This window comes from Pelobates fuscus, chromosome 3, assembly GCF_036172605.1.
Source record: "Pelobates fuscus isolate aPelFus1 chromosome 3, aPelFus1.pri, whole genome shotgun sequence".
NCBI lineage: Eukaryota > Metazoa > Chordata > Amphibia > Anura > Pelobatidae > Pelobates > Pelobates fuscus.
In genome coordinates, this window is record NC_086319.1 from 189,404,109 (window position 1) to 189,424,030 (window position 19,922).

The following is a 19,922-nucleotide window of genomic DNA, read 5'->3' on the forward strand; positions in this document are numbered from 1 at the left end:
GGGAGCCGGCGGATTTACGACAGTCAGAGTGCAGCGTGTGGGACATTAGGCTGGTGTTGTACAGGTAACACAGGGGAGCTAGGTTAGTCTAATACAATAACTGGCTTCCGTAGGCACGACTGCCCCATAACACAGAAGAGCCATGCATTAAGTTTATGGGAATATTCTTTATTGTAAAATAGTCATATTACGGAGTACTTACCTCATATAGGTGGTGTTGTAAGTTATCGGTGTCCCTTTAATGATTAGGTTTTGCGAATTCCACTCCTCGTACTGGCCATTTAATGACATGTTAATGCAGACATGTCCTTGTCTATTCCCTTAATAACCCCCGCCTCCCCGCATGCACTTGCATGTATATTCCTATTTTAATTTCCCTGATCCTGACATTCCAACACCCAGTTAATTATAATTCTGTCCTACCCGTGGATAGCATCATCTTAATCTTGACATATCCAGGCCTTGTTCCCCAAAGCTTGGTTTACCAATTTCTACTTCCCACTTCATCCTGGCATTCTCTTTTATAGTTAATATTAATCCTGACATGCTCATGTCTATCTTCACCTTAATCATGACATACTGATATCTAGCTCCCTATTAATAATCACATATCCATGTCTAGCTCTCCTTTAATCATGCTATACCCATGTATAATTTGCCCATAATCCTGACCTAATCATGTCTAGCTCCTTCCTGTTTGTAACATACCCCATGTCTACTTCCCCCTTAATTGTGACATACCTTTGTCACCACTTTAATCCCTATATATGCATGTCTATCTCACACTTAATCCTTAAATACTCATATCTAGTTGCCCATTAATCCATGTCCAGTGCCTTCTAACATACCTTTGTGAAAAAACTCGCGATGGAAACATACTTTTGGCTATCTTGAAGTCCACAAGTCAATTGCTTGGCAAAATACGAGCTTCCCCTTAAATGCTAACTGTTAATACAAGGTTTTATTTTATACTTTTAAGGAAACGGAAAAATGGGTGATCCAGATCGGGCACTGAGCGCATCACCCAACTGGTATTGCAGTCGCTGTAGTGATGCCGCTGGAGGACTTTTTGGATTTGGTGCACGCAATTCTATTTGTCTGATGCGCATCAGCCCAGAGGAGCCTGGGCTGTATGGTAAGTGTCATCACCACCCAAAATTATTAGCTATGATAAGATAGAAGACAAGTGGTTTTCTATAATAAGAGGCCTAGAGTTTTACATGACTTTGTTAGAAAAATGTCAACTATGTATTTTATAAATTTAAAAAAAGGCCACATTTGAAGGATATGGATGTTATTAAATGGACATTCTAAAATCCATGTACTACATCTTTTTATGGAATGTTTGGGTGATCCTCCCAGACAGGATTGTCCCGAAGCCCGCTGCCAAATTATAGAAATAAGAATTAATGTGGAGGCATTTCTCAGGGTGGCTTAGTTATAGGAACAGCAGGTTCAGCTGAGTGCTTCTTTGTTTTGTTTTGGGTATCAAAACACAGGAACTGCAAGTGTGTGTGTGTGTGTGTGTGTGTGTATATATATATACATACACACACACACACGTGTATATATAGTAGTTAGGGAGCCTGGAGTATCTGGGAGCTAGGTTCAAGTTACTGCTAATAAACTGTTAGCAAATATTTTAGCAGATCATAACCTCATTAGATTATGTACCATGATCAAGTGGAATTAATCCCATATCAAGAGGCCAAGGACAAACTACTAGAGCAGCTGATATTATCCGTTATGCTGCACTAGAAAACATACCATCCCTGATGCTGTCCACCAACACTGAGAAATCATTTTTACGAATAGTTTATCATCAACTTATAATGTATCCACCCACCAAAAGACTTTTTAGAGATAAAGTAAAGAGTTTTCACTGCACTCATTTGGTATCCAATAAAGTGTTTTGAGGATATTCCATGATATTTATTGATTTATTAAAAAACATACATGCATGGCCACTTAAATGCAAACAAAACTATTTGTTCTTCGATTCTTGGGAGTATGTTCTTTTAAGAACATTGACTTAGCATAGCCAAGTAATATGGGGTAAGTTCCATCTGTGTATATCTGCCTCCATTATTTGTGCTTGGGGGGAGTAAGTTAGATTATAAACTGATGATAAATCTGAAGCTAGATGTATATTCATGTATTTCGATGTATATTTATTTTTCATATTAATGTATATTTAAAGTGATGACAAATCTGAAGTTAGATATATATATATATATATATGTCTTTCAATGTATATTTTTGCAAGATGAAAGAGAAGAGAGAGCTTACCTTAGGTAAAGTACCCTGGGACAGGGAATTTTTGAGTATTTCTAATTTTGACATTGATGAGAGATCTTGAAGTTGCAAACCCCTTCATGATATATAGGAGGGATTGCTAGGGTCGGATTCTGAGAGGTTGGTAAAATATGTAAACACATTGCAAAACCCCATAAACCCTTATTAGATTGGGGATGTGATAAGTGTTGGATACCTGTTGAATAGAACAAGGTAAAAGTACAGCATGTGCAGCACGAGATAGCTCAGCATTAGACTGGGTTAGAGTAGGCAAAATTAAAAGCTACCGGTATATGACCTGTGTCATATTTTGTAAATATTTCTTTAAAAAAAAAAAAAAAGCAATGGTTTTATCAAATAAGAAAAAATATATATCCTTTTTCGAATGTCTGCTGTGCTATATTTGATGCGTGTTTTCTCTTTTCCTATCCCAGGGGAGCTGGTAGGGCATACGGACAGGGTATCTGGCTTTGGCTTTTGTCACTATTCTGGTCTGACCCACCTCTGTGGCAGCAGCTCTGATGATGGCACCGTGAAAGTTTGGGACACCCAGACCAAGAGTATAGTAACAGAGCACAAGCTTCACAGGGTATGTAATATGTGTCTGTAGGGGGAGAAAAAGTGATGGATATAATGAGATGTAGGGGGACACTTGTGATAACTTTTAAATGGTATGAGGAAGAAATCATGAGCTGTGCTAACAGCAGAGTGCCCCTCTGAAACTAGATTCAAATTAAAACATAAGAAAGTACCTGTTAACCTCATGTCTCTCTTCCCCTTGGTTTATTTTTTCTTATTCACTGTGGTGTGTTTTCTGACCTTCCTCCTTCTCACAGTTTGATTTAATGTAATTTTGTGGTCTCTCTGTCTCTTGATTCTCTTGTGGAGGTTTTTTTTCTGACGTCCCCCATTAGGGTTCATTACCCAAGTATACCTTTTCCTCCATTTAGCCCTGCACTCTGCTATGTAACACATGTATTAAACCCCTCTTTGGTTTTTTGTTTATCAAACCTTTCATATCAGTATATACATTTTCAGTGGTCTTAAAACTATCCTTTCAGTGTCTTAGACATAAGTGTCAAAGCCCCAATGTTGCAAGCCACTCTTTATCTTTCTCATTTTCCCAATGTTTCAATTATCTCTTTTTCTAACCCTCATGATTCAGTGTATGAACTTCCACGTGTAAATAAAATATGTATATAAATATCTAAATACACTAGAGTGTGCCAGAAGATTCCAATATACAAATTTCATTTATTGGTCTTTATTACGAGGTCTGTTTTCTGGGAGTTGGCCTCAGAGTGGAAGCATTTACCAGCTATACACACTGAATAGCCTTTGTTTTTTCCAGCTTCCGCATGTTCTAGTAGAAGAGGGAACCTTTCATTTATCATAAGCATACTTCGTTTTGTTCAGTCATAGTATATAAAAATTCTATACGAATCTCTGAGAATTATGTAAATAAAGGAGAATGATTATTTGTACTCTCTTTCCTTTGAAAAAAGGATGAATTAAACCAGAATTTCATGACATGTTATAATACCTCTTTGTCCCTTTTTGTGACATTAGCATCTAAGATTGGCTTCCATTCCTTCATAATGGGCAGATTTGTTTCTAAATCCGTTAACGTCAGCTAGTTGGATTCATTTATTTTATTTAATATATACCAGTTTTTCTTCAACATATTCCCCTGTGTTAATGAAGGCCTGTCTTTCTCAAAATGTGTGGATGAAGAATTTGTGTTCAAACTAAATATATATTACACTGTTCTAGCAAATTTAATGTATAACTTAAAATGTGCTTCAGACTCAGTGGTGCTTGCTGTTTACAAGGCGGGGCACTCACATGGTTAAAGTATTGCATGCTTCAGTCCTTGGTGTGCATTTGCTTGAGATGCTATGTTGGAAATCACACTCTCCATAGTGAAAGTTAATTGATGCACACAACATTTGCTCTTTTTATGCTAAAATAATATCAATACATTAGCTATTTTTTTTTTTTTTTTTTTTTTAAGCACAATGTGTCGTTAACATTTATTATTCATAAATTGCTATTGTTATATTTCCATTGCAAGTGCACTTTAACTTTAATTTCTTTATGTATTCTTTTTACATTAGAACACAATTACTGCCCTGCACTGGTCACCTCTAGTTAAAGGCTTGCTAGTGACTGGGGATGACAAGGGCATAGTTGTTTGCTTTTGGAGTAATCGGAATGAGGGCCAACAATTCTTTCCAGAACCAAGAACCATTTTCTGTCTCTCCTGCTCGCCACATCAGGAGGACATAGTTGCAGTTGGGTAAGCATTATTAAACACTTTCATGTATCATTAGTATACAACCCAGCTCATTTTGCACTGAAATTACAAATGTATGTTAACCACTTAGCATGCTTGTACTTCTCTGCTAAACCTGTGGGATCCATAGTCATTCACATTGCCACTCTCATTGGTTTGACTTGGAGCTCAGTGATGGTCTGGAATGCCTGTGGTGCTTTCTGATGTTACAGATGTTCTAAAAAGGCAATTATGCATGAGGTCTTGCTGCAGGAGAAGATCCATAAATGTTTGTGTGTGTTTGTCCTTAAATTTACATGGGCTTGACAAATACATTTTGCCAAGTTTCCATGGTGACTCACACATTTGATCTCCCATGGCCAGTCCCCAGTGTTAAAATAAGTGATCAGCAGGGAGGAAAAATTAATTCTACATATTAATGTCTACATATCAATGAAATGTGACTAGCGCAAGGAAAAACGAAAAAAAATCACCCAAGGAAGAATATTGTGTTAGTTAGACCGGCTCTTCCAAAGGATGTATGAGTGACAGATTATGCATGAGAGAGAGAGAGTGTGATTAGTTTGGTTTGTATTTGTTAGAATTATTATTATTAGCAGAATGTAGATATGTAGCACCAACATATTTCACAGCACTTTTCAATTATACCTCTCTCTAAGGTAATTGTCACTGAATATCTGTTTAACGAATGTCAATTTATCCTAGGTACAAGGATGGTATGATTGTGTTAATAGATGTCAGTCGTAGAGGGGATGTAGTTCACCGGCTGCGAGGACATGATGAAGAGATACACTGCCTGGCATGGTGCCCTCAACCACGGGAGGAGGAACTACAGCTGAAACTAGAAGAAACATCTGGTATGAAAATTGCATACCCAAGTTCACTTTATTATTTGTACTAGTATTTTTATTATATTTATTTGATGAGTACTGTATTCTGTAATCCTATTTATTCATCGTGTAAGCAAAGTGTTGGAATTTATCATATGATATAAAATCCAAAAGTGCGAATACAAGCACTATTTTCTCTTCCTGTATAAACTAAAGGGCTATTTAATATAGGAGTGCTATGATGCACCAATCAATATCTCCTCATAGAAATGGTTTACTGTGGAGAACGTCCAGCATCTTTATGCAGAGCATGAAGAATCTGAACTTTGCTCCTGCAAACAATGAATATTGAACCAAAACAAAAAGCTCCTACAAAGATGACCACTAGAGATGTCCTTATTGACAAAAGTAAACCCTGCCTTTTTTTACGTTTTTAAAATAGTCAGACTGCAGGGATACACTTTTTGCACCAGAACCACTAAATTAAAAAGTACTTTAAACACTGCATGTTTGAAAGATCAGATACACTCCTAAAATGCAGTAATACAATACAATATACAATATACAAATTATGATACTTCAATTTTTATTTCTGCTCAATTTTTTTTTAAACCAAGGCATGCACAGTTTAATCTGCTAACAATGTGTAGATAGTGCATAACAGTATTTTACTGTCCCAAAAATATTAATTTTTTTTTTGAGAGAGAGAGAGAGGAAAAAAACACTTTTTTTATTTCCTTCATTCTCGCTCATCTGTGTTTCTCCTCCACCTCTCTGATCTGAGCTCACAATGGACACACATACACTGATAAGCCACAACATTAAAACCACCTGCCTAATATTGTGTACTGCCAAAACAGCTCAGATGCGTTGAGCCATGGACTCCACAAGACCTCTGAACGCAGAATACCTGTGGTATCTGATACAAAGACAGATCCTTTAAGTCCTGCAAGTTGCGAGGTGGGGCCATCATGGATTGGATTTGTTGTTCCTATGGAATTTGGAGGTCTAGGCTACACCTTTAACTCTTTTTGTAATGTTCCTCAAACCAGTCCTGAACATTTTTCCTGCTGTAAGAGGCCATTGCCAATTGGAAACACCATTGTTATGAACATGTACATGGTCTGCAACCATCTCTAGGTAGGTGGTAAGTGTCAAAGTAACATCCATATGAATGCCAGGACCCAAAGTTGTCCAGCATAACATTGAACAGAGCATAACACTGGCTCTGCCTACCTTTTCCCTTGTTGCCTCCTGCTGCCATCTCTTTCCCAGGTAAACGATGCACAGACACCTGGCTATCAATTCTGCTCTAAAATAAAAGGTGATTCTTCAGACCAGGCAGCTTTTTTCCATTGCTCCATGGTTCAGTTCTGAACAAGGGGTCATCATGGGCACCCTGTCTATCATGGCAAGCATTACGTTTTTGAACCGTTTGAGCTACACTAGCTTTTCTGAGTAATTGACAAACTAGCCTTCGCTTCCCATTTGCATCAATGAGTCTTGGGTGCCCATGAACCAGACACTGGTTAACCAGTTCTTCACTGAATTACTTTTGGTAGGTACTAACCACTACATACCAGAACATTCCAGAAGACAGGCCGTTTTGGAGATGCTCTGACCGAGATTTCTAGGCATCACTATTTGGCCCCAGATCTTTGCTTGCCCATTATTCTGCTTCCAACTCATGAAATTCAAGAACTGACTGTTCACTTGCTGCCTTATATATCCCACCCCTAGACACGTGCCATTGTAACAATATTGTCAATGTTATTCACTTCATCTGTCAGTGGTTTTATTGTTGTGGCTGATCAGTGTATGTTTGTACGTGCTATAAATGTTAGAAAGAAGCAAGCTGAATTGTAGTCATTTGACTTGTCTTCTTTAGTATTCTCGTGTTTTGCTCAGTGTCGATTGCTTTGTCTAGTTGGAAAAAAGACAAATGTTCATCAAGTTTGGTTTTTCACTGATCTCTGTCATAGACACCACTAAAGCTTCCTAAAGACTTTAGAAGCCTTTCTTGTTATACAAGAATTTAAAAGTACTATTTGTTTTTTACTCTGCCCAATGCTGTGGTCCTGCTGAACATACATTTCTATAGTCACAATGGTTGTTATTTTTTCTTCATCTGTAGAAGAGTTGAGCACAGCCAATGGAGAGCTCCTTCCAGAAAATGTGAACACGGTGTATTATTTGGCCTCTGGCAGCAAAGATCAAACTGTCCGTATCTGGAATGCTTCCTCAGGCAAAGGTGAGATCCTGGGTTGCATTTGTGTTATTCTTTCTGTGTAATATGTTAGAATGTTATAACTAAGTAAAAGTGTAGCCTTTTACTGTATGCACACAATGAAATCTTCGTTCATTATTAAAACAGTTTTTAACTGTCATCCATATTGTCCTTCAAAGAAGATAGGTTCAATAGAAAGGAACAGTGCTTAAAAATCCACTTTGAGTCTAAATTTTGCACATTTTAAATGCAATAAGTACTATAAATGAGGTTAAGTGGATTCTATGGGCATCAACACAACTCTAGTTTAATTAAGCAGTTTGGATGTATAGATCATGCATGTGTGGCTCTGTAAAATGTACTTTAATCACAAACAGGATACTAACACTAGAGCAGGACATATGGTATTCTAAATTCCACAGAATGTGCAATAAAGGAAGTTTAAACATTAGATCTCCCTTCACAGGAAGTCTTTAGGAAGGCTGTGTATGTAACATGCAAGGGTGTGTGACTAGAGCTGCATAAACATTGTGTGAAAATTGAGCAGTGAGACTACAGTAGCATGATCTATACACCAAAGCAGTTTAATTAAGCTAAGGTTGTTTTGGTGCCTGCAGTATCCCTTTAAGTGTCTGACAGGGACTCTGATTCTATTACATCTTGAAATGTTCAGGTACACTGTATTTGTTAAACTATTAAAAAGTATAGATGAAGTACTGAACAGTACATGGTAGTCTGTGTAAAGGTTGCTGCTTTATATAAAATAATTAAACAAGGCACAAGTGTATGCTACCCTACCGAACATTTCCTGTCATTAATGAATTGTATAAGTGGAGAAGAGGTAGATGCCATTACCCTGAATGGGCATTATAACATGCTAGTAAGAATAAGTATAGAATTCTATAATTCTGATCCTATCTCAATGTCATGTTTATAATGAGGGATGGGTTATTTAGCAGTAACTCTAAACCATGAGCAGACTGCCCAGTAATGGGAAGTCATTATTTTTAGACCGTATACAGAGTGTTATCTGTCAAACACTATTACTTCCTGGTTTATTCATAGCGACATCTTGACTGGATTAGCCAACCACCTATCTGTAAGGACAGTAAAAACAAAAAACGAATGAATAGGCCCAATTCTTTTTCCTGTCCTCAAGGCAGAAATTTCAATAATTCTATTTTTTTCTTTCCTTGGCAATTTATTATTTAGCCATCACATTCCCCCATATGAAGCCCTGGTAAAGCACATTAGCAATGTGGCATTTCTTAGTGGCTAGGACCCTGGAAATAAAAAGCCTCAAAGGATAGCAGTATTTGGTGCCTCAGCATGCATATACTTTCGATTTCAGAATTGCCTCTGTTATTTGCAACATGGGATCCAATGGTTCTTGGTGGTATCCTCTCAGAATATTATACATGATTCAATTATTTGACTTTTGTCCAAATCACTCAACTTCGACTGCCCTCTTAAAAGTTTGCAATGACATACAAATTGGCATGGAACAAGGAGACTTGACTGGAGCTATTTTCCTTGATTTTGCCAAGGCCTTTGACACAGTAGACCATGGCATTCTCTTGCAAAAACTTAAAAACTCAGGCATTGATGATCGTCCGCTAACCTGGTTTTGAAGAAAAAAAAATTGTTTCAGACAAATTTGCAATATGTGGCCATTTCTGATAGCGCTTCCCTCCCTCTTCCAGTCACGTGTGGTGTTCCGCAAGGCTCCATACTCGGCCCCTGCTATTCACATTATTTATAAATGATCTGCCTAACGTCTGCAAATCCTCAACTGTACACATGTATGCAGACGACACAGTAATCTACGCTAGTAAACCCAAGCTACTACAGTTTGTCCAAAACCAATTCACAGAGGTAGAAAAGTGGATAGCGAATAACAAACTCTTCCTAAACACTGACAAAACAGTTATAATAATCTTTGGAACTGTACCTTAATTACATGAACTACAAAATCAACAACTGTGTATCAGAACAAATTCAAATAGCACACTGACAGCAGTCTGCTCTTTTAAATATCTAGGTATGTTGCAAAACCCAAAACTATCCTTTGGCCTTCACATTAAAAAAAAATCTCTTCAACACTTTGCCCAAAACTAGGTGCCCTGTACAGAAACAAATCCTGCCTAAGCCCTACAGTAAGGAAACAGATAGTGCAACAAATGATAATGCTTGTCATTGATTATGGTGATGTAGTGCATGCACTCGCACCGCAAACCCACCTTAATATGTTATATAATTTATTCTACTGCTTTGTATTAGAATGTAATTACATTACCCACCACTGGGACATGTTAAAAGAGCTAAACTGGCTGTCGCTAGAATCCTGACGCACTCTTCATCTTTCCAGCCTTGTGCATAAGAGCATTTCTGAGTAGAATGCTCTCCCCGGCTGTTCCCACCTTCTATAATCTCAGATCCAGTACTAGCCCAATATTTAGCATACCGCAACACAAAAATAAAGTGGCTCGATTCTCCCTTTCCTACAGAACACCGCAATTAGCACAGTCAAGTCTTCAATCTAAAATCTCTTACGAGATCTATGGCAATATACCTCAGCACAGAATACACCTGTCATGGTTGAATATATTTATTACCTGTTGTGTATTAAATTTATATATGTGTGTGTGTATGTATGTATATGTGTGTATGTATGTATATATATATATGTTTATTGTATTTTTGGAATATTGTATCCTATTGTAACAATGTTTTGTGGACCCAGGACATACTTGAAAACGAGAGAAATCTCAATATATCCATCCTGGTAAAATATTTTATAAATACATGTCTGAGTCACTGGATTTAGGGACCATTCAATTCTCTAGTTTGTCACTTGTTGGTTAGATGTTGTCTCTCCATCTATTCAACTGGGAACAGTCTGGCAATTTACTCTGACATCTGTAGCTTTTTCCCCCGCACGGTCTAGTTGTTAGCATTCTAATCCCTATTGTGGTGTTGCCATAGATTATTTAAGAATAGGGAGAATGTTGACGTACTTGTAGTAATGAAGCTGCTATTCTTAAACCCAAGAAAGAAAACTTACAGTAAATTTTCATTATTTACCTTTATATGAGTGGGTATTAATGTGCCTAAGTGTGATCTCTAATCATTCTTTATTTTTAGTTTTGAGTTTTAGGACTAGAAATACTGAGATCTTTTATTGTGAGGAGGCATTACTTTCTTTTTTTCTGGTTTTAGTTGTGATGACCTTGAAGATGCCCTACCTAAAGCGCCGTGGAGGTAGCATTGATCCAGGTGTCAAGGACCGTTTATGGCTAACTCTACTTTGGCCTCATGGACGCCCCACAGAAATACTATCGAGCTGTTTTGGGTCAGTATTAGGCAACCAAATGTGTAACTTTTTGTACAAGAAATATAATGTGCTTCTCTTAGTAGAAATAGCTATTCATTCTATGGTTTTTGAAATACTATTGTATTTGTCTTAAAGGTATCGTGAATAAATACTATTTTTTATTCTCTTAAATGTATCATAAAGTGAAAAAAGCTGCATTGCTAAACTATACTTTGTATTCCACTACAAAACATGAAGTGTTTGCTGAATTATTTTAACTGTGTTCTTATTTTTACATATCAAAATACTTTGTGTTCATTCTAGTAATGTTAACAAAATGTAGCACAAGAAGCTTTATATCTCAGTTTGGGATTATAGTAGAGTTTTTAAACAATTCCTTTGATTTAGTATTGTTGGATAGATTTTTCAAATTTGTTAATATTTTTCGAAACACTTTTTGAAAATTATTTTTTCAAAATATTAAAATATCAAAAAAGTTAATAATTTAAAAAATGTATCCAACAATAATAACTGAAGGCCAATATTTGACCCAAAGGTTGGGAAAGACTGGGGTTGATTATCCTGAGGATTACTGCTGTTTCTTTCCACCTCACCATGCCAACTTTTTATTACACACTTACAACAATATCTCCGCTGGATTCCTGTCTGCCAAAAATCTGTTTTCTCACACGCTACAAATAAATCTACTCACTCATTATCTCTATTCATTAGTTTTCCTGCTATGCCATGTTCCAACTTCGCCAATGCATCTCTTACACCATTTTCTTAGTTCTTCACCATCAACATATTGTACATCACATAAACTCAACCCTTCATGTCTTTTTGTAATTTCCAGGAAACCCAGCTTCTGGCAAATATTTTTGTCAGAGTTAAATCCTTCTGCTAAGCCAATTTGGCCTAGTTTTCAGTAGGTGTATTCATTGCAAGTCATTTCACCTGATCATTTTCTATTTTAATTTGTACCCAACTCTCTGATGTCTTCCTGTCTTTGCACAGCTGCCAGTAATCCTGCCCTGTTGCGTATTATTTTATCTGATTCCACCTGATGCTTTTGTTTTTATTGTACTTGTAGGTGATTGAAAATGTACTATTCTTGTATTATTACTATCCATGTAAAGTGCCCTGTATACAAGTAATGTGTAATTAATGTAATTATTTTTTTATAGGGAGGGGTTCTTTATATTTTTTATTTTTTTTTCTGGGTTTAATTTAAATATTTGTGTTTTTGTAGAGGAGAACTCCTTCTCTGGGATCTAACCAAATCTGGGAAACAGAAATGGACAATATTGGGCTCTTCTGATGGACAGAACCACTCTCGAATTGTGTTTAATTTGTGTTCCCTGGTAACTGAAGAGGGACGAGAACTACTGCTCTCTACTTCTATGGACAGAGAAGTGAGTAAGGAAAATACAATCTTACTTTTCAAGGGACTAATTTCTAAGACACAGCATGTAAAAAAAAAAACAAATGCATTAAGAAGCAAATGTATGTTGTATACATTTTGATTCAATCTCATTATTAAATAAATGTAATATTTTACATTAAACAGATACATGTCAGAGTTTACAAATCATTGTCCCCCATCTTATTCCCAAACTTAATTACATAATGTTTGCCACGTGTTTTGTAATATATAAAAATAAGATATGGTGCCAAGTTCTAGTACAAGCTGTGATCTGACCTAGGTAGCATTATATATACAACCATTTGGACAAAGTGCTGCCATTAATATTATTTGGGGGAGGCATTGTCAATGACCATTTTAATTTTTTTTGCATTTTTGTAATTATCTTTATATTTTACATTCCCTATTTCCTATAGTTTGTGCATGAAATAAAAAAATATGGTAAAAAGCCACATAGTTCTGTGTCTTACCTTTGCCTCCTCTGCCCCACCTCCTTAAAAAAAAAAACAATCAAGCACAAACCACTTTCTTCTTGCTGATTTTTGTACCTGTATATGTCATATCACAACTTCCTTCTTGTACTTCTCTCCTAAACTACAATGTTTCCAAACATCAGCAAATACAGTAAAGATTTCTAGAAATGGTAGTTTCGCTAACACCTTTTATAATTTTAGTAGCTAATTGAATAAGTCCTAAAAGTCTATGAACATAACTGAAGAGAGATAAATTGTGTTGTAGGACTCACAGAAAAAAACAGCATACTGTAATATCCCTTTTTATTGAACAGCATCCATTTTAGTGTGCCCCAATAGTGAACAGGCAACATTTCAACCCTTTTATGGATCTTTCTGAAGCTTTGAAAAAGTCAAGGTTGAAACATTGCCTGTTCACATTTAAGGAAAAATAAAATTGGTGCTGCTCATAGAAGGAACTGTTGCTTGTGTTGTTTTTGTTTCTTAAAAAAGACATGAGACTCTGGAGAGAGAGAAAGAGCTTTGATTTTGATAATCCCCTACAATTAAACTTGTGCAGTGCTTGGTTAAACATGACCAGGTGTTCAGATATCTCCTGATTAGCCAAGCTACTTCCTGGGGAGGGCAGCACTTAAGGCTAACAATGTAATATGATTTACACAAAATTAAGGAACTATAAAGAGAGTGTCTTTCTTATTTTTATTATTTTGGATTTAATGTTTCTGAATGTATTTAATGCATTGTGCATCATAAACAAATCTGCCAACTTCTGCTGGCTAGTCCTATCGTTTTGGTAAAACTTTTCTTCTTCATTTAAAGGAACTCTATAGTGACCCAGACCACTTCATCTCAATGAATTAGTCTAGGTGCTGTGGTCATTTTAGAAACTGCAATGTTTACGTTGCAGGGTTAAGTCTGTCAGTATGGCAGCCACTAAAGACTGTTCCACTGCACTGATCGAGTAAAACTCACATTATATGGAAGTCCCATAGTAAAGTATTAATTCAATGTTTTCCTATGGAGAAGTTTGTACACACGTGCTGCCACCAGAGGTGCTTCCACTGCACTAATCGAGTAAAATTCTGTCACGTGATGCGGAAGCTCACAGGAAAGTGTTGATTCAATGCTTTTCTATGGGTAAAGCAGCACACACGACACGCTCTGTGAGGAGCATTGGATTGGACATCAGCAGAGGATGCCATGTCTTCTCCGTGACGTCGCTGGAGGTGAGGAGTGCCGAGTGAGCTTCGGCACTGTAAAAAGCTAAATAAAATTTATTTTTTTCTAGTTTTTATTGAATACAGTGGAGCGCAGACACCTGAATTCAGATAGGGACACTATAGCGTTAAGATACAGATTTCTGGCGGAGCTTGACAGCCGAAACAAACGGTCGCACTCTTCTGGAGCTCCGAGGCCCAAGCGAGCAAATACGGACAAAAACCCACCTAACCGGCTACAGAACCACGGCAACTGCCCCCGGCCCGCACTGTAACAACATGGGTCGCAAAACCACCAAAAAAAACCCGGGGAAAAACAACCCAGGACTCACCATAGGAGACATGTGGCGGCAGGCCCGAGGCGCAAACGAAGCCAACATGGCGGCACTCCACGGAGGTTGTTCGGACTTCTCCGACGACCTCTCAGGGGAGGAATACATACCAACCCACACAGCTGGATGACCCTCACCACCGTCCAACGCCACTCAGGACTCCGCACCGGTAACAGTGGCAATCCTCAGGCAGATGCTAGCGGATCACCACGATGATATCCACAAGGAGATCACAGCGCTGAGGGGGGACCAAAAGGGGGTAACAAGCCGCCTAACTACAGTGGAGACCCGAACCGACACAAATACCGAGGACATTAAAGAACTTAAAAGCACTGTCCTGGAGCTCCAACTACAACAACGCTCTCAGGAACACCGCATGGCTGAGAACGAAGACGCCAGACGGCGTAACAATCTGAAGCTCAGGGGGCTCCCAGAGAATACAGCAGAGGCAGACCTTCCACAGGTCATCAACCGCTTGCTCAAAACGATATTGCCGCTAGCACAGGCAGAGAACATTCACCCAGAAAACATATTCAGAGTCCCCAAGTCACCTAAGGCGCCTGCTGGGTCCACCAGAGACACCATACTTGCCTTCCGGAACGGCAATGACAAAAAGGCGCTACTGGACGCCCTACGGGGCAAAACGCCCCCGCAGTTGGATGGCAGGGCTCTGAGCTTCTACGCGGACCTCTCCAACGGCACCTTGGCCTGGAGAAGATCCCTCCAGCCACTGACCACTCTCATCCGTCAAAGAGGCCTCAGCTACCGCTGGCGGCCATCCCACACCCTAACGGTCCAACAAGGTACTGACTTACACAAGATACGAGAACTGAGTGACGCGGCTCCACTCCTACAGTCTTTAGGCCTAACAATGGACTGCCTCAAACCACAAAGCCAGACTAGCCAAGTTTCCCCGCGACACAGATGGGACCCAACCAGGACTGTCCCATTTGTCCCACAAGGCCTCACACCGGACCCATACGCTACCATCACCACCTGAACTGACCTGCGTTAGGCGGCTGCACGGCCCACCGGTCCCGACGGCAGGCATAGGCACACTGAACTTCCAGCATACCAAACCCAAGCTACGGTCGGGACAGTCATCACACAGCCTATCATAACCTACCTGAACTGTGTTTCACGCTCCCAACGGCTGGGGCCACACCGCATGATACGCAAAGATATCACATCTAATCCCGAATACCACTATTGATCAGCGCTCACTGTTGCAACTCACCCATCCCTGGATCTGTAATTAACAAGGCCACTAGACTGCCGGCAGCTCCCCACTACGAGATGACAGCTGTACAGTCCACACGGATACCCACGGGACATAACCCCTTTGGGGTCAGAACTGCTAATCACAAATAACAGGAATGTATATAGATGACTATCATTGCTCAGCTTACCGCATATTGGCCATGGCCCTATATTGTTATATTGTCACATAAAATGTCCCAATGCAGAATATAGGTAGCGACGCACACACACACACAACGGACATAAAGCGCCAAGCGACCACACATAGATTAAGGCTATGGGCACAGACAACTCAATATAAGGGCACGCACATAGATGACAACCCTGGCTGACATGGCGCAACTTAACTAAGACACGCCCACTCACTACCAGAACCCGACAAATGCCTGGGGCCCGTGAGAGTTAAGGTACAACACCCTCCCGACCCGGCACTCCTAGGGAACATCATTTCACCTGACCACAAATGCTAATTTGTTACAATAGATAAGTTACTAAACTTAAAGTACGTTATACCTAAATAGGTACATTTATCTTTGTTGAGCAGACATGGAGGTATAATGACATAAGCTGGGGGACCCATGTATGACCCAGTAGTCAAGCTAACGCTGCTAGCACAGAGCCCACATCTTGTACAACATGTTTACCTTCCTGTATTCTTTTAGGTATGAAGCACAGTTTACGCACTTTTCAATTTTACTTTCATGTCACAGTTAATCCTCATCTGTTTTAGTCTGCCCATAGATTGTAAATAAGTTGAAGTATCTCCTGGAAATGCACTCCAATCACTGCCGTTACTTTTAGTTTGTTGTAGCATGTCTTAACATTCCGGTTAATTGAAACTTGTGAAGCGCATGCCAAGCTCTCACCACACACTTAACCTTAGAACCGGCGAACGCCATACACCTACTTATATGCCCATCACACAGACGGCATATGCCAACTGGCGACAGTTGGTGATAGTTAGCCCAGCCAGCTCGGCACATAGACTCCATAGGTCGCCAGGTGACTCTTCGTTTCCACACATATGCGCACCGTAGATCTAACTGGGTCTGGGGTGCGCTCTAATCATCCCAGCTTGACCCATCTACATAATTACACACGCTTGTATTTTACCCTATTTTGTGAATAACGATTAAGAAATGTAGTGAACTTGCATGCACGATACCTAGAACGTTCAGCGACTCTAATTGCATACTGTTTATTCTCAACCTGTAACATGTTTGCTAGTTTAAGCTTACTAATAATATAAAAATGTGCATCGTCTTGCATGCCACTGTTCTTATTGCAATACCAAAGCTAACGCTGTTGTGGCGTACTTGAAATGATTTGTAAACACCTGCACAACAAAATAAAGAATAAAAAAAAAAAAAAAAAGATACAGATTTCTATTCCAAACGCTATAGTGTTCCTTTAATAATAAAAATGTGTATGTTATAACTGTGCATAAATCATCACAGTGCAGAGAAACTGTGAGTTTCCTAAACATTCCTGTGGGAATACAAAATCCTAAAATATTGCTTTATTAAAAAGATTAAAATACATGTTGTCTAAAATGAAACAATTGTTGCAAGGCATCATAATTATTTGAATACTGTGCATTCTAATTTAAAAAATAAAACTGCTTTATACTACTTCCCTGCCAAACAAGCCTTTTGATGTGGAATTTATACTTTGTGAGCCAACAGTCACGTTTTTAAATTTTTCTGTGTTTAGGTGAAATGTTGGGATTTGGGTTCCCTTTCTTGCTGTTGGTCGCTGACATCATTAGGTGGATTTGCTTACACACTTGCTTTCTCCCCGGTGGCAGCTGGGTCTCTGGCTGTTGGGGTAGGAGATAGCATGATCCGTGTGTGGAACACGCTCTCTGTTGTCAATGCCTATGATGTGAAGACCCTGTGGCAGGGCATTCGTTGCAAGGTCACTGCGGTAAGGAGCATTTTTGCATATTATATAAATTGGGTGGAATTGCTGATTCAGAGCTTTGTAGCAACTAACCTATGTAAGGACTGTACATGATATCGTTCTTATTTACTTCTTATTGACCTGCCCAACAGAAATGTATGGATTACTGGTAATGTCTTCTTATGTTAAGGTATACCGATGAAATCTAAATGAACTTCACTCAATCCATTAGCAATAAATGGGTGCAACCAGGCCAGGGGCTAGCACATATCCCCGCAAGGCTAGATCCAGAATAGAAGAAAAGGTCCAGACTCTCCACTGCACAGCAAGGCACATTTGTTGGGTCAATGTTTCACAGCAACGTTTTAAAGCCTCAAAGGGTCTTTATCAACGTTTCAACCCTTTGAAGGATCGAACATTTCTGTGAAACTTTTTGTTCCAATAAGTTTGCCTTGCTGAGCAGTAGAGTGTCTGGATCTTCTGTTAAGTTATAACATTTTTTTTGTCAATCTTTCTTTTATTGAAGCATATAATATAGGGTACAGAAGAAAAGGAGGGAAACGTATAAGTGGGTTACAGTTGGGGGTTAAGACATTGTCAGCTTTAAAATATTACATTTCCGGAATGGCGATGCTTCATTTTTCTTTTTTATCCTGTCGTTTAGCAAAAACATAGTAGAATCAAGAGCCATGCCTATCTAGGTAGGCTGTTAAAGGAGAAACAGTATGCAATTCAATTTCGTAGAAAACAACCGAACAGAACACAACAAAATACACCCAAAGTAGCGTTGCAGATATTCACAGAGTATAGTAGGCTGCTTATGTTCTAGGGGTAAACAGGGGGATGCTAGTAGCTATATATAACAAACAAAATTAGTATTCTTTCTTATACCATGTGCGTTTTGCACTCGTGAGTGCTCATTGCTAGGGAACCGGTTATGTCGAGTGTATTATTACTAGGATACAGCTATTATACTGTAAATAGCCATGCAAGTTAGCTCACCATTAGTGCATCCCTGGGTGCAGGGCCAGCGATAAGCCTCACCGCAGTGGCACTAGGCAACAAAAATGATTAGCAATGTAAGAGCATCCGTATTGTGGTAGCCTGTGATCATGTACGTGAGCTGCACATTTTAAAACTGCAGTATGTCACATATGGTTTACGTTCCTACCAAGGTAGGCAATAATAGTACAGGCTGTATGCTGTTCAAAGGTAAATCTCACAGGTTATAATATTTAGCAACTTTGTACTAGCTATCCTAAAGATTATAAGACACCAGTGTCCAGGTATTGAGGCATATGCAGAAATGAAAGACAATTAATAAAAGAAAAGGACATAAAACTCAAAATATGGTGCATGGCGTTTAAGGGCTAGAGCAGCTGCTCAGATCGTTAGGTGGGAAAGTCCAGCACAGTGCCAGTCCATCAAGGTAGCTGAACCGATTCCGTCAGGAGGCAAGGTAGCTGTGTCGCTGGGAATGGTAGCACTGGCCTATTCTGTCTGAGTCCTTGGAAGCATTCAGCCGATGCCGGTCAGGATCAAGGCTGGTGTCGGACGGATGGATGGTCGGTTGTTCGGCAGTGTAGTGAGATAGACGTCAGTCCTTGGGGTAAAGGTGCAGAGGGGTTGAGTGCGGTGAGAAGCTTCTCCCCAGCTCCAGGCTTTACATTGGGCCCCCACCTCGTGTCCACAGACTCGGGTACCTCTCTGGGCCGGGTCTTTCCCTTTATGGGCGCTGTGGAGGGATCTGGTGGTTCTCCGCCGCCGGCGGCGGGCGACCCTCCTGCGGTGTGGTCGGTGGTTTGGAGAGAATCTCCTGTTGGGCCTCTGCCTAGAAGGGCACTCCGCCATTGAAGAATTGGCGGCCATGTCCGGGATCTGCCCTCTCCGGCTCGCAGTCTCCCGCTTCCCCACTACTGCAGGTTGGTTGGGGGTTTGTTGTAAACGCCGCTGCTCCAGTTTTTCCCAAAAACTATTCAGCAGAGCATCCAGGCGTTCATGGAGGGGCCGAGTTTCTGCAGGCTCCGTGTCAAGGATTGTGGTCGCCATTTTGCGGTTTACAGCCTGCTGGTGCGGAGCCTGTTGTGGAGTGCCCAAGTTATAACATTTAATCTATGCAATAAGCTATTCAAATTGTCAGTTAATGTAGAATGTGAGGTCCCTGCATCCTAAATGTGTTTTCCTTTTACTTTCCATGGGAAATTTTGCTCCCCTCCCATTGATTTTGAATGCAATGCAGTGTGTCTTGTAGAGACACTGCTCTTTTACTCGACCAACATTTTTTCTCGTGTCACCATGTCACTGAATGGGCTAAGTGGTCAAGGAAGCCAGAGAAGCATGTGTGCTTGCAT

General features: G+C 39.6%; 1 protein-coding gene across 1 annotated transcript in view; it reads left to right on the forward strand.

Moving 5' to 3' along the window:
* Positions 1-8: 8 nt before the first annotated feature.
* Positions 9-19,922, forward strand: part of GEMIN5 (gem nuclear organelle associated protein 5) — a 52,242-nt gene continuing 32,328 nt past the window's right edge. The window contains exons 1-9 of the mRNA XM_063447837.1: positions 9-64; positions 980-1,135; positions 2,730-2,884; positions 4,413-4,594; positions 5,297-5,448; positions 7,556-7,672; positions 10,868-11,000; positions 12,214-12,376; positions 17,383-17,595. Of these exons, the coding sequence (XP_063303907.1) occupies positions 991-1,135; positions 2,730-2,884; positions 4,413-4,594; positions 5,297-5,448; positions 7,556-7,672; positions 10,868-11,000; positions 12,214-12,376; positions 17,383-17,595 (1,260 nt within the window). The 5' untranslated portion in view covers positions 9-64; positions 980-990. The remainder of the gene's footprint in view (positions 65-979; positions 1,136-2,729; positions 2,885-4,412; positions 4,595-5,296; positions 5,449-7,555; positions 7,673-10,867; positions 11,001-12,213; positions 12,377-17,382; positions 17,596-19,922) is intronic.